This window comes from Rhinolophus ferrumequinum, chromosome 12, assembly GCF_004115265.2.
Source record: "Rhinolophus ferrumequinum isolate MPI-CBG mRhiFer1 chromosome 12, mRhiFer1_v1.p, whole genome shotgun sequence".
NCBI lineage: Eukaryota > Metazoa > Chordata > Mammalia > Chiroptera > Rhinolophidae > Rhinolophus > Rhinolophus ferrumequinum.
Window position 1 is genome coordinate 82416020 of NC_046295.1, and position 25262 is coordinate 82441281.

Here is a 25262-nt window from a genome sequence, read left to right on the forward strand (position 1 = left end):
GGGGTGGGCGAGTCGGGCCGCGGCCGGGGCGGAGCCGGGGCCATGGAGCCGCCGCTGCCGGGCTAGGGAGGGCCGGCGCCGCCGGGCCCACGGCGATGGCGGGCTACGCGCGCCGCCCGGGCGTCACCCCGCTGTCCCGGGCCCGCAGCCTCGTCATTCCGGACGGTGAGCGGCGGGCGGCGGGCCGAGCCGGGCCGGGTGGGGGCCGGGAGGGCGAGCCCGGGGTCCCGCGGCCCGAACCGGCCGCCGCCGACGGAGGCGGCGCCCCAAGCCCCGTGCAGGTGGGCACCGGCCCGGCCCTCGCCGGTCGTGCCCTGGTCCAGGTGAGCGGCCCCGCAGAGCGCCGCCGGCGCGCGGTGAAGTCGCTGTCATTGTTATTCCAGCTCCCGCGTGCTATGAGCGCCGGTCCTGTCTCCCCCAGCTAGACTGTGGGCGCTCCCGTGGCAGGGACCTGGACTCCCACTTCTTCGGCATTCGGCCGACCTTTATGTGCTATGTACCCAGCCCGGTGCTAGCTTCCGTGGGAGACACAGGTGAGAGACGAGCTTAGGGCCCCGTCCCCGCACTGCTGGCGTGCAGGTAGCTCTGCTGAGCGTTCACTCACCCCGTGGCCCAGCCGTGAGCACGGAGCGCCACTGTGTGCCCAGCGCTGGGAACACAAAGGTGGAGAGCGGTCCCGCCCACTGGGAGCTCACAGTCTGGTCTTGGGGAGACACCCGCTCCAGACAGACAGTTCCAATGTAGGACGGTAAGTGCCAGAATGGCCACCTTGTTTTTCCAGATGGTGGAGGGGAGGGCAAGGGAGCCCTCACCTGAAGGGCCATGACCGGAAAGCAGCTGGAGCAGCCGGGCCGCTTGTTCATCCTCAGTCTCCCCCAGCCGCTGCTCCGCCTGCCCCCAGGGCTGCAGCCAGTGTGTAGGTGGTTACATCAGGGCCTGAGAAAGTAATGGCAACCCAGGAGAGCATTCAGGAGGTGTCACAGACAGAGGAAGACGTGTGCAGCCCCACTGGGCATCCAAACCTAGTGGGAGCTGTTTCAGAATCACAGTTGCCAGGGCCCATGGAAGGCAGACCATCTCCAGGGCGGAAGCCCGGAGGCGTGTGTTTTTAAAGGTTCCCCAGGCTATGAGAACCACTGCAGTTGAGACCCCATGTTGGAAGAAGGTCGTGGTCATAAGGGGTTCCCACGATCACAGTGGGGTGACGATGTCTCTGCAGATGTTGTCTGTGGAAAGGGGAAGTGTACAAAGCAAGGCCCATCAGAAGTCCAGGAGACACATTTTGGAGGTAGAGTAGTTCAGTAATCCCTTCTTCTCTCTGTCCGGCATGATGCCAGTCAGTTGCCTGGTGGTGGGATCGTTGATCTGACAGCCTGTAACTAGTGTACCTGGAGCCCGGCAGCATATGGGGGTAGAGCCCACGGGTTTGATCTTGACCCTCAGGTAGAAGGGAAAAGGGTCCAACCCAAGATGTGAGGGACGGCAGAGAGGTGGGAAGTCACTCCTGGAGGTCTGAGGAGACAGCAAGGGCTGGAGTTACAGGAGCCAGCTTTACACAAGGTTGGCTCTGGGGCTCAGATAATTGGTGGACCAAAAAGGCTGCGGTATGGCTGGGTAGATACTGGGAGAGCGGGAAGGGGAAGGAAAAGGTGGATGAGTGAGTAGGGAAAGGATGGAGGTGAAGCAGTGATACCCAGCTCGGTGGGGGTGGGGCCTTGGGAGCGCTGACGGCCCCCAGCCCAGGGCACGCCCCAGGCCAAGCTGACAGCCTGTGTGGGAGTGCAGACACCTGCCCCAGGTGGTCCCCGTGGGCAGCCCTGTGGGAACTGAGGGCTGGCTTGGGGATGAGAAGGCGGGGGTGGAAGTAGGCCAGCTTTCTCATTTCTTAGTGTCACTGAGTTCTGCTGGACCGGCGAGGGTGGCCTTTCCGATTTTAGATGTGTTCTTGTTTTGGGAAGAGAAAGAAATAGGAAAGTTTCCTTTCAGTGACCTTCAGGAGACTTCACATTTGCAATGTCTGTTGCTGTCTTAGATGATAAACTTGAAGAACTTGAAGAGGCAAATCCATTCTCCTTTAAAGAGTTTCTGAAAACCAAGAACGTCAGCCTGTCGAAAGAGGACACAGCCAACAGCAGGCTTTATGCAAAGGTAAACGTGAGGAGTTTGCTGGGACTTCAAACAGACCCCCCGCACCTCTCTCCTGACTCGCGCCCTCACTTTGGAGGAGGTTCTGCAGGCAGGAGGGCTGGGGAAGGCGAGGCAGCTGCTGACGCTGGTGGGGAAGTTGTGTGTGCCAAGCTGCGGCCCCTCCCGTCTCTCATCTGCCCCAGTAGACGAGATAGCGTCTTCACGTTCCAACATTGAACAACCAGGAAGAAGGGCCTGCGGTGGCTTCTGGGTCTCAGCCTTGCCTCCTGCTGTTTCCTTTAGGAAGCCACGAGGCACTCACTGGGGCTCGACCGCAACTCCCCAACCTGCCAAACTGTGGGGTTTGGCCTGGAATACCAGCAGCCGTTTTTTGAAGACCCGACGGGGGCTGGCAACCTCCTGGACGAGGCCGAGGACGAGGACGATGGTTGGAACGGGGCCTACCTGCCGTCTGCTGTGGAGCAGAGCCACTCGGCGAGGGTGGCTGCCAGCCCGTCGCCCTGCAGCACGTACGTCTCCTTCTTCTCCAGCCCATCGGAGCTGGTGGGGCCCGAGTCTCTGCCCCCGTGGACGCTGAGTGACTCTGACTCTCGCGCCTCTCCGGCGGGGAGCCCTGGTGCAGACTTTGCAGCCCACGGAGAGTCTCTGGGAGACAGGCACCTTCGGACGCTGCAGATAAGTTACGAAGCAGTAAGTGAGGGGGGCTGTGCGTTGGCACACGGCGAGCGACCCGTGTCAGCAGCACTTTGGGAGACAGTCTGGAGCTTCCGGGGGGATTTGGCTCCCGGGACAAGACAGTCTGTGATGTGGCAGCAGCTGTAGCGTCTCCTTGTGGAGCACTGTCCCCGGTGCTGACCCAGCACGCAGGAATATGGCTGACTGAGAAGTGCTGTGAAGGGCTGTAGGGTATACCCATCTATGAATGAACTGGAACGGAGTGGGGACCCTCCAAGGGCCACCCCGCAGGAAGGGGTCCCTCCTGCTATCGCTTGGGCATCGTGCCAAGTGTTCTGGGTAAAGGAGGTTTTTTAAATTGCAATTACCTAAAAAGAGTCACGTGAGTAAGAGGGGAGACATGACCGTGGGCCTTAAGTAGGAGCTTTTGCTCGTGGTTTTTCAGACTGTGGTGACTCTAGACTATTTGTGTTTATCAAGACAGACGTGCCAGAGTCAAATTGCAGAAATGCAGATCTCTTTTGACTGAGACACACTGAGTTCTAATAAGGCTTTTCTTTCTCCACAGCTGAAAGATGAGAATTCTAAGCTAAGAAGAAAGCTGACAGAGGTTCAGAGCTTCTCTGAGGCACAGACAGAAATGTAAGCCTCAGATCAGGGCTGCAGTTCTGAGCTCCTGCTGCCACTCAAGTGCAGTGTGAAGTGGGAGCGCGGTGACAGGCTGAGCTGAGTCGGCTTCACTGAATGTGAATCCTTAGCATCTGATGCATGTCCCGTTGTTCCGTGTCCAATGTATTGTCTCGAATCCGTCACACTCAGGGCACAGCAGCGGGGCTGGCAGGTGCCCCTCAGGCCGGCCAAGGTTATGGCCCCACGTCTGTGCCTCACGGACACGGTTCTTTCCAAAACAGTGGGCGCTTGTGGTTTTTATCGAATAGATCCAGTGACAGCCCCTGTTAGAGTAGTCTTACAGTTAGTCCCGTGAGTTCTCAGTAACACGGTTTGTTCTTCAACAAGGGTGAGGACGCTGGAGCGGAAGTTAGAAGCAAAAATGATAAAGGAGGAGAGTGACTATCATGACCTGGAGTCCGTGGTCCAGCAGGTGGAGCAGAACCTGGAGCTGATGACCGTACGAAGGGGGAGGGGCAGGGCGCTGTCGGGGTGACCCCGCTGGCGGGACGTGAAATGGGGGCCGTGTCACTGAGGTGCACCCACGCTCTGCCATGGGCCGTCCCAGAGGCACTCCGTGAGCAGAGGCACAGCTGCTGAGAAGGGGTCCCTCCCTCCTGGTGGCTGTCTGCTGGTGGGAGCTGGCTGGGGGGACACTGGGTGAGAGCAGAGGCGTTGGGAAGGAGGGCCACGTCCTGTGTCCATGTTGCCATGTCACTGATGCCTTTCCCTGTTTTTTTTTCTGGTAACAGAAACGGGCTGTAAAGGCAGAAAATCACGTCATGAAACTAAAACAAGAAATAAACTTGCTCCAGGTAATTAGAAGGTCTCAAGTTTCCATGTTTATGAATTAAGTAACTTCCAGAAAAGACACGAAACCACTTCTGCTGGGGCTCTTCCCTCCCCAACGGACGACACACCTGCTAGGGCCGCATGCGCTCTTCTCGGGGCCCAGATGAAGGCCGCGGGCCCTCAGCCTGCTGCTGCATCTGCTTCATGAGGGTCGCAGCAGTCACTGGGTTCCTGCGTGGCACGTACACTTGAGCGAATCTCTGATTCCTGTGGGTTAGTGCTGAGGATGGACGAGGGGCGGCATTAGGAGCCCCCAGTTAGGAAAGAGCACCTACTGTGGGGGGGGCCAAGCCCCCGTGCCCTCAGTTGCCTCTACTCAGGTGTGATGTTTGATTCTAGTCGGACTGCCTTTTAGAAGCTCCCCTGTTCACTCCTCCCCAGGCGCAGGTCTGTAACTTCAAGCGGGAGAACGAAGCCCTGCGCTCGGGCCAGGGCGCCAGCCTGATGGTGGTGAAGCAGAACACCGACGTGGCCTTGCAGAACCTCCGCGCTGTCATGGACAACTCACGTGCCTCAATAAAGTGAGTGCCGGGGCTGAGGTGGGGGGGGCACAAGCACATGGCCCACCACCCATGGTGGGCGGGGCTGGGGGTGCGTGCGCTCCCTGGCGCTCTGAACCCCGAGGCCCCACGACGGGCCAGAGGGTCTAACCGTCAGCGTGCCAACAGCCCTTCTTACCTGCGCGGCTCTGGCATTAACAATAGACACGTCTGAGGTGCAGCTCCCCAACCTGCACGCACCCTGGAGACCCCTAGCACGTTGCCGGCCGTGTCACGAGTCCCCCTCACCGTCTGTGTCCCTCTGGCTGAGCGCTGCAGGGGCAGCCGTATCCGCAGCACGGTCACGTGTGTGAGAAAGGCTGTGCTTTCTGTGCTGCTCACTCGGCATGGCGTGTCCTGGGCCCTGATAGCCTGCCCGTCTGTTGCCCGGTGCTGACAGCAGCCCATAATACCCATGTTTTCATTTTAGGCAGCTGGTTTCTGGGGCTGAAACACTGAATCTCGTTGCCGAAATCCTTAAATCTATAGACAGAATTTCTGAAATTAAAGAGGAGAAGGAGTCTTGAGAACCACGGAGAAGCTTCCAGCTCGCAGCTCTGTTTACATCCTGAAATCACTACCTGCTGGGTTTAAAAATGCCATTGTGTCTTTAAATATGCAGTCTTCGCCCATAGTAAAAATATTTATCACGAGATACTAATTTCATGACCTAGAACAGTATTATTAGCCAACGGCGAGGAGGAGCAGCTCCCACAGGTGACCCACACAGCGCTTCTGGTAAACCCTGCTGTGTTGTAGACTAATGAGCTATTGGAAGATGTTTTTATAAAACACATTGAGTTTTTTTAAGTTACTGAACATGGAAACAGCAATTCTGTGATGCGCGGTTTCCATTCTCATTCCAGAACATTCATTGTAAGATAAATTCAGTTGATCATCCTTCATTTCACAAGTCGAGAAAAACACTAAATGAGCCGGAATTCAGAGGGTTGCCTTGGACAGGGCTGGGGCCTCTCGGCCGCCTCTCCGTGCCCCTCTGGCGCCCAGTCCCTCTTGTGGCTTCACAGGACTGGCTCCTGCGGTTGGTGGCCTGGCCTTAGTGCAGACACCCCATGTGGCGGACACCATCCTCCCACGGGGACCGAGGTCGCACAGGTGTCCACACTGTGAAACCATCTAACACACCTTCAGGGGCCTTCGATTTTGAAAAGCTGCTTTTGGCTGGAGGGTTTTGGTACCGTTTCAAGTGGCCTTTTGTACAATGACGTTCAGAATTCAGGAATTTAGAGGACGTGCCAAGCCTCCTGGGGTTAGCACGCGGGCTCCCAGGGTGCCTTTCCAACCGCTTTCCAATCCGACGCAGGGAGGCGTAACATGCACGCTGCTTTCTGGGCTGTTTTCCTGTAGATGTTATTTTTAAATTTTTCCCTCCTGTTCAAATTGACAGCTTATTTAATAAATTCTAAAATTCATGTGCACTCTGCCTTTTTTCTGACTTAGCCAGTTCTTTATGAGAATCGTGACTGTCCTCTAACGCCAGGGCACACATCTTGTCCTCGTCATAACAGGGACTTGTGCTGGTATACGAAGCGTCAGTCGCCTGCCACCGGGCCTCACCCCAGTGCGTGTTTCGAGTCAGGCAGATCGGGTTCTTCAACTGTTAAGAGCGTTTTTTGGAGATCACGTGGTTGAATTTTCAAAAGACGTTTCAACTGCTAGACCCTCTGATCTACAGGGAACTACACCTCGTGCTCCTGCCCCTTGGTGAAAAGTGGGTTCTGGTATCAGAGCCGACTTCAGACAGATGGTCTAGTAAGAAAACTGCTGGAATGAGGTTCTCTTCCAGGTGTACCCTCAACAGGGACACCTGTAAAGGCAGGGCTGGGCTGCCCGGGACGAGGCCTCAGGCTGCAGCCCTGCGAGGAGCACAGCATCTTACCGGGAGGGGTTGGGGGGCATGCAGCACATCACCAGCCTGGCATCCCCTCACCGGGCTGCGCCGAAGCTGGGCGGCCACCCGGAGCACCTCGCAGATGTTCCCCTGACTCTGACCCTGTATTTCAGCCCCCTCCAACTGCTGCAGCTGCAAATGCCCCAGGGAGGGTGTGGATGAAGCAGGGAGGGGCGTGCACGTGCTTTCTTAGCCTGTTCTCTCTTTTTGTGTAGTTTGAAGTACTCCTTAGTTAAAAAAAACAAAACAACTTGAAGATACAAGCGATGCTGATGAATGGGTTGAACTCCCGTCTCTGCCTCTGGCCTCGCCCTGGGGCAGGTCCCGGTGACTACGGGAGCCGCTCAGTAAGCGTGGGAAGAGCCAGCCGCCTGCCTCAGTCCCATCATTCCAGTCCTAACTTTCAGCACTGATCCAAGCTCTCCACCGCCCAGTTTCAGACTCAAACCCACCTCTGCGATTCACAAGGGAGGCCCATTGTCTAAGAGTGGTGACCCCGGTGTAAGGCGTCTGTGACTCTGGAAACTGGATGAAAATGCGTGGAGCGGAAGGCAGAGTAGACATGTTTTATTCACCAGCTTTCTAGGCACAGCACAGCCTTGTACAGTGGCCGGGCTTTTACGCTGTCATGGGACAATAGTGGCTCACAGCCAAGGTGCTTACAGAAGAGTACACAGGGACATCAGGATGGACGGCGCCTGCGCAACAGTCCATCTTACGTAACCAGCGGGCCACGGAGTCAGTTCCCCGGATGGCCGGCGAGGGAGACTGACTGACCATTTTCCCTACACTGCACCGCTTCAGGGTTCCTCACTGGCCTGTTTGCCCACTCAGACTGGCTTCTTCGTCTCAGGCCTCTTCTCGAGGGTTCCATTCTCGCAACCAAGTCCAGTTTTCTGCGGTAGCTGGATGGATATGCCACAACAGCGCTGCCGCGGTGCTGACCGGAAACTGTACAGACCCAGCAGCTGTAGACATTGGCTACTCTGGCGTAGGTGTGGTCCCAGCCCACTACCGTATTAGCCCACAGGCACCTGCGGGTGGAAAGAAACAGCAGTCATAGGCACCAGCAGTGGCAAGTCCCTCCCATCTGGGAGGATACCTGCCAGCTGTTTGTCCTGGGAGAGGAGGGTCACTGCTCCCAGCACCTTTCCCGGTTTGTGGTACCAGACATTTATGGCAGTGCTTGGGGTCCCTTGTGTGGTTTCAACATGTAGTAGAACAGGGGACCTCACAATAGGCCACAGTGGGAGTACAAAAGTTCCCCCCCAAAATCGTCCCAGCATCAGGACCTCCGTCCGTATACTTCTGTCACCTGCCATGGCCACTTGGCCACCACCCCTGGTGTCACTTGCAAGCTGTGGGTCAAACCAGCCCCACCAGGCCCAACCAATGACAGTGGGAGCTTCTGACCTGCCAGGGCCAAGTCCACTGCAGTTGTTCTCCTGCTTTCAAGCACGTGGGTGCTGGTAACAAGATGTTCCCTTTTCTGCCGTATCCCGGCTTTAACAGGGTCTCGCCTGTGGTGACCTGTAACTGGATGGAAGCGGCTATTTGATGTAGCAGAGCCTCTACTGGTGGGGGCCCTCCCTTCTGTGGCCTCTCATTCAAGACTCTCAACACGTCCCACAGACGCGAGGCTCAGTCACGCATCGTGGGAGGGTGTTTACACACCCGGAGGCTTTGCTTCAAAAGGCCGTTGTAGCGTTCAATCATGCCAGCTGCCTGTGGATTGTACAGGGTATGGAACAATCATTGTACGTCCATCCTGGCAGCCCAGTGCCGCATTTCTTGCCCTGTAAAGTGGGTACCCCTGTCACTTTCAATAACTTGGGGCGCCCATAGAGGTGTGCGCCGCTGATCCGCAGCCGGACACGGCCAACAAACAATAACCCCGTCACCATGTCCTCAGCTGTGAACACACAAGTCGCATTTCGGGCTTTGGGCAGGGGTCTTATATAATCCACCTGCCAGCAAGTTAGGGGCACCCTCTCTTGCGTGAGCTGCTGTCTCTTCCAGGGGAGCCTCTGCCATTGGGGGCTTTCCTGGGCACAGATGGCACAGTCGTGGCAGGTATCTGCTATCTCCTGCCATTTCAAGGGCAGCCACCAGCGTCTGCTCACCTGCCACATGGTTCTGCTTCCGGCGTGTTGTAACTTTCTATGCAGCCAATGGGCCACATCAGTGGCGGGGGCCCGTTCTAACCATCGGATCCATTTCAAGTCGTCTGCTTCATCATTGCCTGGGGACACTAAGGGGGAGTGACTTGTGACATGCATTAGGGTCACCTCCTTTCCCTTTCCTAGGTCCCAGAGGTCTTGCTACATGGCCTGGCCCCACAGCGGACGGTGTCCTACTAGCCAGTTCTGGTGTTTCCACGTGGGAGCCACAACGTTAGGCCCCGGAACACCGCCTAGCTGTCGGTACAAATAACCAAGGGCCCAGGCTCGAGGCTGATTACCATCCACACAGCCCATAGCTCAGCCCACTGTCTACTCTGGCCCGTCCCTGTATCAAACCAAGTGGTGTCTGTTTTGGGCTGAACTCCAATAGCCGTCCAAACGGCTGCAGCTCCCCAGCTAGAGCCATCAGTAAACCAGGCATCCTCAGGTACTGAGGGCTGTCCTTCCCTGTAGGGCGATGGCTCCACGTTCTACCCAGTGGGTAGAGTGCTTGGCACGGCCTGGGCTATGAGCTCAATAGGCCCCAGGACCTGTTTTAGCTCTGTGTTCAAAGGGCTTGAACTAAGGGTGCTCTAAGTAGGCACCCTACTTGGCGAGGGTGGTGGTCTGTGCCACCCCCATTTTGGGCCCATGAGTCCACGTACGGACCCACCCCTGGACAGAATAGGTTGTTCGAACCAACAGCCGTGCCGTTCCTGTGATGGCTTCTGTGGCCACTAGGGCTGCGTACACAGCAGCCAGCTGTTTCTTTATTAGAGAATAGCGGACTTCGTCTCCTTTCCACAATTGGGACCAAAATCCACTGGCAACTGGAGACGATCCTGCCGTTGCCAGAGGCCCCAACCGTATCCCTTGGGTTACGTGAAAATTAAGTGCCAACAGGCGACCAGGGTCTACTACTCGCAGAGCCTGTGCCTGCTGCATTGCCCGTTTCGTAGCGACAAAGCCTTGCTCTATAGCCTCTGTCCAATCCCATGGGCGTCCTTCTTCACCATGGACTACAAGGGCCTGGCCATCTGTGCTAAATGGGGTGCAAACACCCACCAATACCTCAGTAAACCCAAATACGTCTGCAGTTGGGAGACCATGGTCGGCCGGGGAAATGCCTGTATTTTATCAATAATAGCTTCTGGTATAACCTTTGTCTTACCCAACCAAATAACACCCAAAAACTTGACAGATAAGCCAGGGCCCTGGACCATTTCCTCGTTCACCACCCAGCCACATGACTTCAGGTGGCAGAGGAGAGAGGGAGCTGCTTGCTCTACATCTGAAAGAGAATCAGATGTTAGTAAGACTTCATCAACATAGCAAAACAGGGTCACAGAAGATGGGTGATCCCATTGTGCCAAGTCCTGGGCCACAAGCCCATGGCAAATAGTGGGGCTGTGCAAATATCCTTGTGGGAGGACTCCAAAGGTCCATTGACGCCTGTCCCAAGTAAAAGCAAACTGCTCTTTGACTCTCAGGTGCGATGTCAATAGAGAAAAAGGCGTTCACCAGACCCACTGCATAGTGGTAGGTTCCCAGGTGAACAGTCAAGTGGTCCATCAAATCGTGAACTGAAGGTACTGCGGCGTGCAAAGGTGGCGTCACCTTGTTCAATTCCCTATAATCCACCGTCATTCGTCAGGTCCCATCAGGCTTCTTCACTGGCCATCCCGGGGACTTCAATGGGCTGTGCGTTGGCTTCATGATATGGGCCTTCCCCAGTTCTAATATCGTATGGCCAATCTTCTCATGTCCCCCCTGGCAGGCAGTCCTGTCGCACGGTAACCACGCACCGTGGCCGCGGCAATACTTGAAGGGGGTGGTGAGCATGCCTGTGAATCACTGGCTTCACCACCCAGACCCAGGTGGAACTCTCTGACTGAAGTCTGTAAGCTGAGGCCATGTAACACGTCCACCCCTACAATATATTCCGGTATGGGGGAGGCATACACTGTGTAGTACGGGGGAAGCCATCCTACACCCAGCGGTAAGAAGACAGCGTTCACCTTAAGAGTCCTCCCCCGTAGCCGTCAATGCAGATTGCTGGTCTGGGGAACTATCTGGGTTCCCGTAAATAAGGCTGCAGTCCGCGCCAGTGTCAACTGGGGCCAAAACCTTCTGCACGTTCAAAGGGAACCAATGTATGGACAGTTCCACATGGGGCCTCCAGTCCCCGCTCGTCCCTTCCGACTGGGTACCTTGGTCCCTCCCCTAGTCAAACTGGAAGGAGCTGGCCTCAGGTGGTCACATGAATTCTTGGAGGGTCACGGGTCGCGCTTTCCCAGACTTCCCTTTGGGGTTTTCCTGGAATTGCTGTTCTGGACGTAACTGTTTCCAGAGTTCCAACAAGATTGCATTGGGTTGTTGGTCTATTTTTTCCTGATCAACCCCCAGTGCTACGAGGTCACTCCACATTTGCATGTGTGTTACTTTTTGGGGTCCTCGAGTTCACCCCCGTGCTTCTGCTTTGGGCTTCCTTGTGATTTCGCAGACCTCGAGTCCTAACTTCCTCCACTGCCGGCCTTCAACATCTCTCAGAGTGGCCAGAGTGGTAACTTCGTGGGTTGGCCGCCCCACATAGGGCACAAGGCTGGTGATTCAAAGGCCCGTGTGGGGGCCGTATGCCAAACCAAATTCTTCATGCTGGGCATAAACTGCCATCATCCGGCCCCTGCATGTCAAGGTCAAACGTAGCATGTCTCATACCCATTTCACGGATGATTTGGACACGTTCGGTGCATGACTGCCATTTACTAACGTTCTCTGGCAGCTCACCCACATCGTCCCACACTGCACACTGCAGCAGTGAGCCCCTCCATTAAGGAATGGTGACCCTGGCCTGGGGCCATCCAGCGTCAGTTCTGCAACCGCTGCCGCAGGGACAGGTGTACCATTATGGAGGCTAATTTTTCCATTTCACCTGCCGAGCAGATGATGCTGTCTGCCCCCTTGTCCCACAAACACAGCAGCCAAGCCGGGATCGGCTCCCTGGGACATTGTCGGCACTGCTTCCCCAATTCCCATAACTCCATGGGAGTATAGAGGGGGTAGGCTGTGAACTCAGTCACCACTGGGTTGCCGGCAGCAATGCTCCTGGGGCCCAAAGGTGGTTCATGGTTTACCTTCTGATGCATGATCGGCTGAACCTGGGGCTGATGGACGACTTCGATCTCACCCATGTCTTCTGCCAGGGATGCTGGAGGGGCCTCTGCCTCAGACCCCCTGCCGTGGAGCTTCTCTTCTACCTGGCGAACCCGAGACTCCAGAGCTTTCTGCTGAGACCGCAAGTCCTGCACTTGGGCTGTTTCAGCAAGCGCTTCCTCCATGCTGCGGTGCAGAGCGGTGAGAAACACCCAGCTTGGAAGGCTGGCAGCGACTTTCACCTTCTCCGGCAGCTGTTCATTTAACGCCTGCAAGGCCTTTCCTATGCTGGCCGGAGAACCATCCACATCTTCCCACCCCTCCACCGGGACCCAGCTCATGAGAACAGTGGCCACACACTGTGGTACCACACACTGGTGGCCACATGTCCTCCTGCCCAGGGGCAGAGGGCTCCCTTACCTGGCCAGGACCCTGCTCGCTGCACCAGGTGTCCGAGAGTGGTGACCCCGGTGTTAAGGTGTCCACGACTCTGGAAACTGGAAGAAAATGCGTGGAGCGGAAGGCAGAGTAGACATGCTTTATTCACTGGCTTTCTAGGCACAACACAGCCTTGTACACTGGCCGGGCTTTTACGCTGCGGTGGGACACTAGTGGCCGACAGCCAAGGTGCTTACAGAAGAGTACACAGGGACATCAGGACGGGCGGCGCCTGCGCGACAGTCCCTCTCCGGGGCCGCGGAGTCAGTTCCGCCAGGAGGCCGGCGAGGGAGCCTGACTTCTCCTTACACGCCTTCAACTCTCCAGCCGAGTCCTCCTCTTCCTGGACTCCAGCCCTCCGCCTGGGCGGTGGGGCTCGGGGCCCTCCCCTCTGCTGTGCGCCCCGACCCCGCCACACACACACACACACACACACACACACACACACACACACACACAGAGGCAGTTCCCTGCTCCGTCCCGGGGCGGACACCCCGAGGGCCCCGGGAGTTGCGCCCGAAACCCGGCCTGGCCCGGACAACACCGAGCACTTGACAGATTTTCTCACGTGCTGCTCAACCCAAACCCTAGATACAATTAACAGAGGAAGAAAGATGCCTAAGAGATGGCGCTGCGGTCCCGCCGCGGGTAGAGCCCGCCCTAACCGCGCGGCGGGGCTCGGGCCAGCATGGGCCGAGGGGCCGTACCCCACTGGGCTCCGGGCCAGGCAGCCCAGCCAGGCGGCGTGCGGACGCGGGCAGTCCCGAGGGCGGCCGCGCGGGGGCAGCACCCGCCCGCCTGCCACCCGGAGATGGTCCCGGCGTGCCCCGCGTCTGGTGCGCGGAGGCGGGACTTCCGGTTCGTGGCGCCGGAGTCAAGTGGTTGCCGGAAGCGTGGTGTGGCGGCGGCACCGGTGTTGCCGGTGGGTGAGGGTGGCGGCCGTGGCGGCTCCCCAGACCGGGGCGGGGAGGGACGGAGGAAGGACAGCGTGCAGTGACGACGGGCCGGCGCGGCGGCCGCCTCCACCTGGGCGGCGCGGGGTGGGCGGGGCCGCACGCGTGATGTGCCGCCCCGCCCCGCCCCCGGGGCCCCGGGGGACCCTGCGGCACAGCCCGGGGGGCTGCCGGCGGGCGGCTCGGGCCGGCGCGCGGCTGAGCTCCGCGCAGAAGCACTTCAGCCAGGCGTTTTGTGCAGGAGCCGGGGCCTGTGCCGCTGACCGAGCCGGCGGCTTTCCCAAGCGGTGGCCACCTTTGTCCCCGTCAGTCTCCAGCCAGAGAGACGATGCCCAGGGCAGGGCACGCTGTTCCTCTCGCCTGCTTTTGGCCTCGGGGTCTGTGCTGTGTGCTTTTGGGATTTTCCCTGCCAGTACCTGCCTCATGCTGCCACCTCTCTTTCCAGCTTCCTGCCCCTTTTAGACTCCCCAGTCCGGCGTTCCTTTCCGTGAAGCGTGGTTCCGTGTCAGGCACGACCAGGGGTTCTGGATGCTGGGGCCGTGGCAGCGGCTTCCTTGCCTGTTCTGTCAGGACTGGCCAGCTGGGCAGTTTGTCTCCCTGAACACCTTCCCAGAGGGTGTTTGCCAGCCACCCTCTGGGTGTCGCGCTCTGTCTCGGGACAGCAGGCTGCGCCTACAGCTGGTGTCCTGGGTTCAGCTTTCACCCGGTCCCTGGGTCTCGTCCTTGTCCTCTGGTGACTGCCACCACACCCTGCTCTTTCTGCACCGGGCGATCAGCTTGGTTGTGGGAAGACAGAGACCAGGCAGTTGGGCCATATTGGTGTCCACCAGTCTCCCCGTTGTGCTGGTCGCAGCCTCTGAGCAGGCGGGACCCACGCAGGTGGCTTCAGCTGGAGAGCAGAGCAGGAGTTCATGGAGCTTGGGAGGGCGTCAGGGCATAGCCCCAGGGCTCCCCAGCCTGGCCTCTTAGAACCCGGTGCCTGCTTCTGCCATCCCCTGCACGCCACGCGCGCTCGTCCAAAGGGGAGTGCTTTCTAACATCTCGTAATGTGTTTTGCAGGCAGGCAGAAGTCATGGATATAGATGCTGAAAGAGAAAAAATAACAAAGGAAATCAAGGAGTTAGAAAGGATTTTGGATCCCGGCTCCACAAGTATCAATGTGGAGGTCTCAGAATCAAGTCTCGAATCAGATTCCGACGCAGGTAAGCTCCTCAGTGTGGCTAGAAGAGCTGTGTCTACCTTCGGCTCCTGTCAGCTGTCTTACACTGGGACCAGGCGCTTCTCGCCAGGGCTGGCCTCTGCCTTCACCCCACTGGACAGTTTGTTACTGTCCCTTCATTATTCGCCCCCGACCTGCTGGGTGCATGCAAGTGCCCGCCTCATGGTGGGCATGTGCACCGCGATGTCCTCAGACAAGGGGCCAGGCCGCCCTCCTCAGGAATTGGAAAGTTTAGCCACCCCCAGGCTTAAACAGTCGCCATGGCTGAGATTATCCCCCCCACACCCCGCTTTCTTCCCTGGTTTCGTCCCACTGCCTTCTCTCTGGGTCCCCTGCTACCAAGGCTCATATTCTGCCCATCTACCCGCTGCCCTGTGCTCCTCTGGAGCCTGAGTGCCCCTCCCCGAGGCTCTTACTGGAGCCTGCCTGCATGGCCAAGCTGACCAGGGCCCCCAGCCTGCCCACCTCGCCCCAGCTCTGGGCTCAGCTCTGAGGCCCACCTTCTCTCCTTGCCCAGCACCCCAGGCCTTTCTTTCCCTTCTTCCTCTGACTAGCTCCACTCCCCGAGTTCCACTTCATCACTGGGAAGCCTCTCCTAATTGCCTAGGTCACTGTACCCTGTGTGCCTGGGGGCACTTCTTGTTGGGCCTCTGCCCTCGGACTAGTACCTGCCCGCCCGGTCAGTGAGCAGTGCTCAGCCGCCAGACGCTGTCGGGGACGGAGGGTCCAGAAATGCAAGTCTCACCCTGAGGTCTTTCAGCCCCTCCCTCGTCTGCGGCTGCCCAGGAAATGGCCTGTGCTCACCCTGCTGGTCATCTCTTTGGTGCTTGGGAGTCCCCTCACCAGCCACCCGTTTCCATCCCGGTCGCCAACACGATGTGCTTCTGCTCCCACAGATTCGCTGCCTGATGAGGACGTGGACACTGCTGGTCCCCACATCTCGGTAACGACTGGCCTCAGCTGGCTGTGCCCGCCAAGGCAGACACACCACCCTTCCAGCGGGTCTGGGAGGGGGAGAGCTTCTTGGGGTTCCTGCATTTTAAAAAGAATGCGTGTTTGTTATTCAAGAGTAAACGTCACAAAGTAGTCATCATAAAAACTGATATTGTCCCCAGAAGTAACCAGGGTGATAGCTTGGCGTTTGTGCCTCCTGACTTTTCCAAGCTTCTCCTGATGTACATTTGTCTCAGTGTGACGTCACACGCCTAGATCCTGTCCCTCGCAGCTCACCCCTCTGTGCCTCGGTTTTCTAATCTGTACAGTGGGGACAGTTACAACCCAAGTCAGTTTGCATATATAGTGCCTGGCAAGAAATGACTCAATTATGTCAGGAGGTATAGAGCTGCCTCCCGTCTGTAATGGCTGGCCATCCCCCGGTGTGGCTTGACTAGCTTTTTAGACGCGTCGCCTTCCGACAGACATTTGGATTGCTTCTGCTTTTCGGTTTTGCTAGTACTGCAGAGTCCTGTTTCCAGAGACCTGCCAGTGATGAAAGTCATACGGCCGATTATAGAGTTCAGGTTTCACAGAAATCCTTGTTGTAGAAAGTGAAACAGCTCGTTTCCTCACACATCCCACTCCCCATATTCCTAGAAATTGAAATTCCTCGTGTTGCAAATGACGGGATGTGCACACGCTCTACGTGTCCCGTGTCAGTGTGGTCTTTCACTAGCCCCGCAGCCAGATCGTGGGCTCAGAGGCATCTCGTACCATCCAGGGCCTCGAGGGTCGGGAAGCATGTGTGCTCCATTCCTTCACCTGCAGTTTCCCACTTGTAACCAGGAAGAAGAAAGGTGGGGTGACGGCAGCAACGATGAGGATGACCCCAAGGACAAAACGCTCCCTGAGGACCCAGAGACCTGCCTGCAGCTCAACATGGTTTACCAGGAGGTGATCCAAGAGAAGCTGGCCGAGGTCAGCTTGCTGCTGGCCCAGAACCGGGAGCAGCAGGTACGACAGGCTCTGGCCCCGAGAAGCCTCCACGGCCAGGCCTCCCAGGAGCAGGGCTTTGGGTCGAGTCAGCTCCCTGCTGCCCGAGTCCCCTGCTCCACAAGCAGTCGCTGCTGTCTGGCGCACAGAGGGGCTCCTTGTGTCTCCACAGGAGGAGGTCATGTGGGATCTGGCGGGGTCCAAAGGTCCCAAGGTGAAGGATGGCAAGAGCCTGCCCCCGAATCTGTACATTGGGCACTTCATGAAGCCCTACTTCAAGGACAAGGTCACCGGAGTGGTGAGTCAGCAAGAGGGGGCAGCTCCTGGGGGAGGGGCTTGCGTCCCCACAGTCTGTGGTGGCTGTCGTGAATTCCCTTGGCTCTTTAGGACGATATCCTCCACCATCCTAAAATTCTCTCCCGGTCCAGTGGTGAAAGTCAAGGCCGCCTCCCTGGAATGGGGCAAGCCAACCTGTGCTCCATAGATAAGCCCCAGGGACATTTCCTGAGAGGTGGCCGTGGGTGGGCAGCTGGCAGGATTATCGAGTCCTAGCAGCACAGGGCCCAATGTTGCTACAGGCAGCCCTCCCCTCCTCGTTGACCCTGGTGGAGTCGCAGAGCCCACCCTCTGCCAATTGAGGCAGCAGTTCTGGGTCCAGGTGTCCAAGGTCAGGCCTCGCACGTGACCAGGCTGAGGAGAAGGGGTCCTGGGTCCATGCTGGGCCCTCAGGTGAGCTTACCTGGGTCTGTCCACATCATGATGCTGTTTTCTCTGACAGGGGCCACCTGCCAATGAAGATACGCGGGAGAAGGCTGCCCAGGGCATCAAGGCTTTCGAGGATCTTCTGGTGACCAAATGTAAGAGCTCAGGGCCCCACACCCCCGCCCCTCCCCAGGCGTGTGCCGTGGTTCTGACAACTCTCTCCTGGGGCTTCATGGGCTCCTTTGGGATTCGACTGTGGGACTGGCCACTCAGAGCCCCTCCTTTCCCACGCTGAGCGAGGTCCCTGTGAGGTGCCAGCATGAGGGGCAGGCCCGGGCACCACCCCCAGGCCTCACTGTCCAGTCTCTGAACGCTTCGCTGTGCCAGGCCCAGGTGGAGTCGTGCTCGCTGGACCGAGGCCCAGTGCCTGTGGCCTGGCCCGCTGCCGGGCCCCCGCTCAGCCAGCCCCCGGGGACGTCAGCACAGACCCACTTCCTCACTGTGGGTCTCCTGAACAGATTGCTTGCTTCCCTTCTGTTTCCTCTGACTTTCCATGGAAGTCAGAGCTACCAATGCGCAAGGGTGGTTAGTGGACCCCACAAAAGAGCGTGCATCCAGGAGGGCGTGGGTGTGAGCCACCCGGGGCGTTGTTTCTCCTCAGGGAAGAACTGGGAGAAGGCTTTGCTCCGGAAGTCAGTGGTCAGCGACCGCCTGCAGCGTCTGCTTCAGCCCAAGTTACTGAAGTGAGTGAAAACAGCCAAGGCCTGTCAGCGTCCGGTCAGCGCGTTTGGGGCTGGTAGGGGCTCCCTTTAGCTGTGCCCCCTTTTGTGCTGAGGCACTGATCTCTGAACCTCCTCCCAGAGGAGACAGCAAGCGGCGAGACCGAGAAGAGCTGGTGGGGCTGAGCGGCCACATTTAGTTGTCTGGCTCAGGTGGTTTCTCTTGTTTGGGCCGTGGTCTCCACCTGTGAAAATGGGGACCATTCATGAGACCTCCTGCATGTGTGTGCTGATGGGGTGACGTCACATGATTAAATCACAGCACCTGTGGCCAGGCCAGGGGGTCCCAGAGGCCGCCCGCTGCCTCGTGCCTTGATGTGCGGGTTAGGATTTGCTGCAGTGACGGGTGGGTCCCTCCTCAGGCTGCGGGAGAGCTGGATTTTGTCCCTGGCCGGTTCTGGAAGTGGTTGCTGAATGTAGTGGGCAACTGCAGGCTTCAGAAGTAGCCTCTGGCCTGGCCTGAGGCTCAGGGCGCCTGCGGGCACCGGCCTAGAGCTGGGGCACCGAGCTGCGATACATGGGGGCAGCGACAGTTACCACCGCCCACATCGGCAGACCCACAGCTGTACAGCGGCTGACCTGACTGTAGTGACAGCCGAGGGGCGCCACTCCTCGCTCTGGCAAGAAAACCGAGGCCTCTCGGAGAGGCTGAGGAACTTGTCTGCGGGGTCAGAATTCAAATCGGGCCCCAAGTGCATGCCCCCCGCCATGTGCTGTGGAGTAACCAGCCGGGCCTGCGGGAAGGCCGAGCCAGCCCGAGACCCGCACAGTGTGCTGTCACCGTCGGTAACCCTGGCGCCTCGGCTGTGCCTTGCAGGCTCGAGTACTTAGAGCAGAAACGCAGCAGGGTGACAAGTGAGGCCGACAGGGCGGTCCTGGAGAAGCAGAGCCAGGCGGCGGACAGGGAGATCCAGGAGATCAAGTGAGCCGGGGCTGGCCAGGGCGGGGCTGGCCAGGAGAGCCGAGAGGCCCGGCGTGAGCCCGCTGCCCGCATGTCTTCCTCCAGCCAGCTCCCAGAGGAGGCCTTGCTGGGGAACAGGCTGGACAGCCACGACTGGGAGAAGATTTCCAACGTCAATGTGAGTACCGTCCCGGGAGCCAGGGCTGTGGGTGGGAGTCGGCAAGGTGAGCTCCCGGCACGAAGGCCTTATCCTCCGTGCCCGCCAGACCTGCCGTCACCCCACCCCTGGCCGCACTCAGCGTGTGCCCGGCTGTTAGAGACGCTTCACAGGGCCCTCCCCGCTGGTGCCAGGCGCCTCTTCTGAGACGCATGGTTGCGAAGGATCCAGGCTTTGCTTTAGGAGCCAGATCTATGTTTTGGCTGCACACGTGTTAGTGTTCTATACAGATTCCCCTTCTGCCCATGTGCCCAGCTACCGCTGGCACAGCGGCGGCCCCTGCAGGCTGGGTCTCTGTGTGCAGTTTGAAGGTAGCCGCAGTGCACAGGAGATCCAGAAGTTCTGGCAGAACTGGGAACACCCAAGCATCAACAAGCAGGAGTGGAGCGGGCAGGAAGTGAGCCAGCTGAAGGCCATCGCAGCCAAGCACGGCCACCTGGAGTGGCAGAAGGTCGCCGAGGAGCTGGGGGTAAGGACTGGGGCCTCTGGCACCGGAGGCCAGCGGGTTTGGGGTTCTTCACGGGCTGCGTCACCCCACAGCTCAGGCTGCCCCTCGGAGCTTTTGCATGTCTTCATCCTGCTGCTTTCAAGGGTGTGGCCCTCAGGGAGCGTGACCCTTCCCCACCTCCCTGGGCTGAGTCTGCAGAAGCTTCGGGCTCCTGAGACCCCATTGCCTCTCCAGGAGATGCTTTGCCGTCCATGTACATCCTGATGGCCTCGCGCCCAGTTCCCAGTCTTAGCTCCGTTGACTGCTCCTGGCCTTCTCCCCGTCCCTCTCTCTGCCCCAGCCAGCTCAGAGGAGTTTATTTTGCTGGTGTTGGAGAATACTTTTCCGAGTTTCTTTTGGGTTTTGAGTAGTTTTTCTCGTTTCCTAAGGTGAGGAATAAGTTCTTCACTTGATCTCCGTCTTTAATCACAAAAGTATTTAACGCTGCTTTTGTGACAACAGCTTAGTGTAACCTGTTCTTCTTAGAAACTTCTAGTGTGTGTGCTGCCAAAGTGAGCACTGGATTTCTACAGTGGCTGTAATTTCAGTTTTCATTGCTTCTTTGGGGCTTAGTTTATATAGGAATATGTTTTCTCATTTTTAAGCAGTCAGGTTTCTTGGAATTCTTTTGGTCATTCTTTAGTTGGAATTTTATTGGCTCATGACCTGAGAACGTGATCTGTAAAATCCCCATTTCTTAATTTATTACTTTAATGGCCACGCATGTGATTGCAGCAAACCAAACTAAACTTACTAAAGCCGTTTAGAAACAACAGTGTGTTCTCTGCTCTGAGGGTCTAGGGGTCCAGTAAAGCCCATGAAACTGTTGTTTTACTGAATTTTGCTTCCAAGAGCTGTTCAATTCTCAGATATGTATTGCTGTAACTTGGGTTAAAACCTGACACAACAACGTGGCAAAGGCATTTTCTCCTTGTATTTATAATAGTTTTGCTTTCTATTTTTAGCTGCTGTGTAGTTTGGTGCATCCTTTTGCTTTTATTCACTTGGTGGATTATGCTTGTAAAGAAAGTTATTTTATGTGTTTATTTCATTAGTTTTGTTTTTAAAAATTTTATTTTTTTAGAGCAGTTTTAGTTTCACAACAAAATTAAGAGGAAGGTACGGGGATTTCTATACACCCCTTGCCCTCCACACATGTACAGCTGTCCCCATTATTGACATCCCTTACCAGATGGTGTTTTTTTGTTTGTTTGTTTTACCAAGGATGGACCTACATTGACACGTCGTGATCACCCCGAGTCCACAGCTCACTCTTGGTGGTGTACTTTCTGTGGGTTTGGACAGATGTACAGTGGTACCTCGGTTTTCGAACGTCTCCATTGACGAACATTTCGGTTTACAAATGCTGTAAATCTTATGGATCTATGGTATCATTAGATAGTAAAATTCATGCTAAATTTGCAGTTTGAGGGGTTGATTTTAAAGGTCTGGAATGGATTAATCCATTTTGCATTACTTTCTATTGGGAAACCGTGCCTCGGTTTTCAAATGTTTCAGAACTTGAACGGTCTTCCGGAACGGATTATGTTAGAAAACCGAGGTACCACTGTATAATGACTTGTATCTGTCATTGTGGTATCACTGAGTATTTCCACTGCCCTAAAAACCCGCTGTACTCTGCCTGTTCCTTTCCCCACCACCACCACCCCTGATCTCTTTACTCTCTCATAGTTGTGCCTTTTCCAGAAATGTCACGTAATTGGGATCACACAGCATGTGGCCGTCTCAGACGGCCTTTGTTCTCTTAGTGATTTGCATTTAAGCCTCCTCCAGGTCTTTTCATGGTGTGGCAGCTCATGTCTCTTTAGCTGAATAATGTTCCACGTCCAGATAGACCACAGTTTATCTCTCACCCACTGGAGGACGTCTTGGTGGCTTCCAAGGTCGTCAGTTATGAATGGAGCTGCTGTGAGCACCCATGTGCAGGTTTCTGTGTGGACACGTTTTCCACTCTGTTGGGTAAATACCAAGGAGCGTGATTGTCAGATCACACAGTAAAAGTGTGTTTAGTTTCGTGACAAATCGTCTAAACGTCTCCCCCAGTGGCTGCACCGCCTGCATCCCCACCAGCCATGAATGGGGTTCCTGGGTCCCTGTGCTCCCAGCACTGGTGTGGTGGCATTCTGGATGATGGCCATTCTGAGAGGCCTGGATGGAGTCTCGATTTAATTTGCATTTCCCTGGTGACCTGAGGTGGAGCTTCTCGTGTGCTGATTGGCCGTCTGTGTGTTTCCTTGACAACGTGTCTGTGAAGGTCCGTGGTCCATTTTTCATACCAGACTTTTTCTTATTGTGGAGCTTTAGGAGTTCTTTGTATCTTCTGGACATCGGTCCTTTATCAGATGTGTCTTTGGCAAGTATTTTCTCCGTCTGCTGCTTGTCTTCTCATTCTCTTAAGACTCTCTCACAGAACAGAAGTTGGCAATGTTAGTGAAGTCCAGTTTATCAGTTATTTCTCTCATGGATTGTGTTTTTGGTGTCTAAGAGGTACCAGCATCAGCAGGGTGCCCTGCACATGCCCCCCACACGTGTACCCCTCGGCCTCCCCCCACACTGGCCTCAGACACCCCCTCAGTGTCCGCATGCACCGCGGCAGGACTTGCCTCCAAGTCGGGAGAGGCAGGTGCTGTGCCGGCGGCCCTGCCCCAGGCTTTGTGGACGAGCTTCCGTGGAGTGTGTGGGCTTGTAGTTCAGTTTCGGAGTCTTCTAAATGAAGCCGATGGAGGCTGTCGCTGCCCATTCTTCCGACCCTGTTGCCTTTCCGTAAACGTCTGTTTCCGTCATGGGGATGCCTCGCTATCCCCACAGGGTTGTGGTGGGAGGAAGGAGGTCCTGGGTTCCCAGAAGCGCCTCAGCACACGGCGCCTCTGACCCTGCGGTGCCCTGGATGCCCGTCTGCCCGGGCGCGCGCCCAGTGACCCCTTTGCTTCGTCCGGGGCCTCGGGCAGACCGGCCGCAGCGCCTTCCAGTGCCTGCAGCAGTACCAGCAGCACAACGCGGCCCTGAAGCGCAAGGAGTGGACGGAGGAGGAGGACCGTATGCTCAGCCAGCTGGTCCAGGAGATGCGTGTCGGCAGCCACATCCCCTACCGCAGAAGTGAGTCCGGCTGGCCCGCCCCGGGGCCCCCGGCCAGGGTCGTGCAGGCAGAGGCGGTTCCTGAGGACACTTGTGAGGGGGGTTCTGTCGCCCCGGGCGTCCGCTTCCTGTCCGGTGGCCCCGGGAGAGCAGCGTTCACAGGGCCCCTCTGCCTGCAGTCGTCTACTACATGGAAGGGCGGGACTCCATGCAGCTCATCTACCGCTGGACCAAGAGCTTGGACCCCGGCCTGAGAAGGGGCTGCTGGGCCCCGGAGGAGGACGCGGTAGGTGTGCGGGCCCTGGCGTGTGGCTGCCGGGCCCGACGTCCCCACTGTAAGCGGGCGGAGTGCGGGTGGGAGGCAGCGTCACTGTCTGTGTGTCACTTCCTGCAGAAGTTGCTTCAAGCCGTTGCCAAATACGGGGAGCGGGACTGGTTTAAGATCCGGGCAGAGGTGCCAGGGAGGAGCGATGCCCAGTGCCGAGACCGGTGAGTGAGAGGCAGCAGGCGAGGGCCGCGGTGATCCGCGGGCACAGGAGGCAGCTCAGGGCGCCAGCATGACCCAGTCAGGACAGGAGAGCCATTTATACTTGTATTTTTAACGGTTTTATTAAGATGTCATTCACATCCAACTCACCCTTTTAAAGTATATAGTTCTGTGGTATTGAGTGTATTCATCGAGCTGTTGTTCTTAGAACATTTTGATCACCCCACAAAGAAACCTGTTCTCCAAACAAAAAAACAAGCGATTCGGAAATGGGCCGAGGGCCTGACTAGAGATGTCTGCAAAGAAGACACACTAATAGCCATTAAACCCTTGGAAAGAGGCTGACACCGTTAGTCGTTACAGAAATACAAGTCAAATCCACAATGACACACCACTTCACACACGTTAGGGCGGTTGTTGTTTTAAATAATGGAAAGTAACCAGTATGGTGAGGATGTAGCGAAGTTGGAGCCCTGAGCACTGCTGGTGGGAGTGTAAGACGGTGCGGCCGCTGTGGAAAGCGGTGTGCAGGGTCCCCAGGGTTAAACAGAGCTGCCGTGTGACGCAGCGGTCCACTCCATGCCCGAAAGGCTGGAGAGGGCCTCAGACACTTTTCTGCACGCCTGTGTTCCTAGCAGCACAGTTCCACAGCAGCCAAGAGGGGAGACACGTAGTGCCCACTGACAGGAGGGATCAGGACGACCGTGGCTGTGAAGCGTGTGGACCACACGGTATTACGCAGCCTTAGAAACGAGTGCAATCCTGATGCACATTGCGACATGGACGAGCCTTAGAAACATCTGGACACGCCGTGTGCACGGAGGCACTGCGTTCTCCCAAATACGCACCTTGGAGTGGAGTCCCCAGGTCACAGGGCAGCTCTGATAAACCTGGAGGAACCGCCACACTGCTGTCCAGAGTGGCTGCCCACAGGCCATCCACCCTCAGTGGGCGAGGCCCCCTACCACGTCCTCACCGTCACCATTGGTGCTGGGTTGCAGCCGTCCTAGTGGGGTGAGGGGGCATCTCATGGCCCCTGCGTTGATTGGACATTTGCATCTCTTCTCTGGAGAAATGTTTTCGGCGCATTTTTAAAATCGAGTTGTTTGTTTTGTGTTACTGACTCGAAGAATTTTCTGTGAGCTCCTCATAGAAGTCCCTTCTCTGGTGTACGGTTTGCAGATATTCTCTCCTAACCTGTGGATCGTTTTTCATTTTCTAGATGGTGACCTTTAAGGCACAAAAGTTTTTAATTTTGAGAAAATACAGTTATTCTATATTTTTCTTTGGTCGTCTGTGCCTTTGATGTCAAATCTCAGGAAGCGTTTGCAGAAGACAGGACAGTGGCAGGGGGCCACCGTAGCATCTAAAATGTCCCTTTGTTTTTGTGTCATTTCCAGATACCTCAGAAGATTACATTTCAGCTTGAAAAAGGGACGATGGAATTCAAAAGAAGAGGAGAAGTTAATTGAATTAATAGAGAAATACGGTGTTGGTAAGTTCTCGTCGGCACGGATTGTGGTGGCCCTGGGCTGGCGGTGAAGGTCTGCGGCCCCGGGGAGGCCGGCGGTCTGCCCGCCCCCAGGCTGCCTCCCTGCGGTCGTCACTGCCACCCTGTGCCGTCATCTTGGCAGATGGCGGTGGTTTTCCCGTTGTACAGACAAATTCACATTCACTATAGAAAATTTGGAAGTGGAGATGTGTAAAAAGAGGGCAAGTGCTGTAACTCAGGTCGTCACCCAAAGATGTCTGCGGACAGCCCCTGTGCCCCTGTGCAGGCGTCCTGGCTGCTTTTCCAGAATAGGCTGCGTTTTCAGTTGAATCTTTCAATTTAATATAGTTGGGCCAGCGATTTCTAACTTTACGACGGTTTTCAGACGTGGGGGCAGTGGAGGGTGAGCAGGAGCCCCGTCCTGACGGAACACAGTGCCCTTCTGACAGGGG

At 56.8% G+C, this 25262-nt stretch overlaps 2 protein-coding genes across 6 annotated transcripts; both read left to right on the plus strand.

Moving 5' to 3' along the window:
* Positions 1 to 8: 8 nt before the first annotated feature.
* Positions 9 to 6083, plus strand: ENTR1 (endosome associated trafficking regulator 1). 5 transcript variants are annotated; one of them, XM_033123917.1, is made up of 10 exons: positions 9 to 165; positions 384 to 533; positions 1220 to 1288; positions 2033 to 2148; positions 2431 to 2838; positions 3392 to 3465; positions 3841 to 3925; positions 4245 to 4307; positions 4726 to 4865; positions 5314 to 6083. In XM_033123917.1, the coding sequence occupies exons 1-10, from the start codon at positions 96 to 98 to the stop codon at positions 5408 to 5410; spliced, it is 1272 nt and encodes a 423-aa protein (XP_032979808.1). In that variant the 5' UTR covers positions 9 to 95; the 3' UTR covers positions 5411 to 6083. The 5 variants fall into 5 exon arrangements, with proteins under 5 accessions (XP_032979808.1, XP_032979807.1, XP_032979809.1 ...); XM_033123916.1 differs by having other exon boundaries at positions 10 to 165; positions 3841 to 3952; XM_033123918.1 differs by lacking the exon at positions 1220 to 1288 and having other exon boundaries at positions 10 to 165; positions 3841 to 3952.
* A 6931-nt stretch (positions 6084 to 13014) lies between these two features.
* SNAPC4 (small nuclear RNA activating complex polypeptide 4) lies at positions 13015 to 23320 on the plus strand. Its single transcript, XM_033122066.1, has 13 exons — positions 13015 to 13470; positions 14565 to 14703; positions 15617 to 15663; positions 16503 to 16670; positions 16822 to 16947; positions 17428 to 17506; positions 18013 to 18094; positions 18948 to 19052; positions 19137 to 19209; positions 19553 to 19717; positions 22705 to 22852; positions 22985 to 23117; positions 23226 to 23320. The coding sequence occupies exons 1-12, from the start codon at positions 13237 to 13239 to the stop codon at positions 23083 to 23085; spliced, it is 1467 nt and encodes a 488-aa protein (XP_032977957.1). The 5' UTR covers positions 13015 to 13236; the 3' UTR covers positions 23086 to 23117; positions 23226 to 23320.
* The last annotated feature ends 1942 nt before the right edge of the window (positions 23321 to 25262 follow it).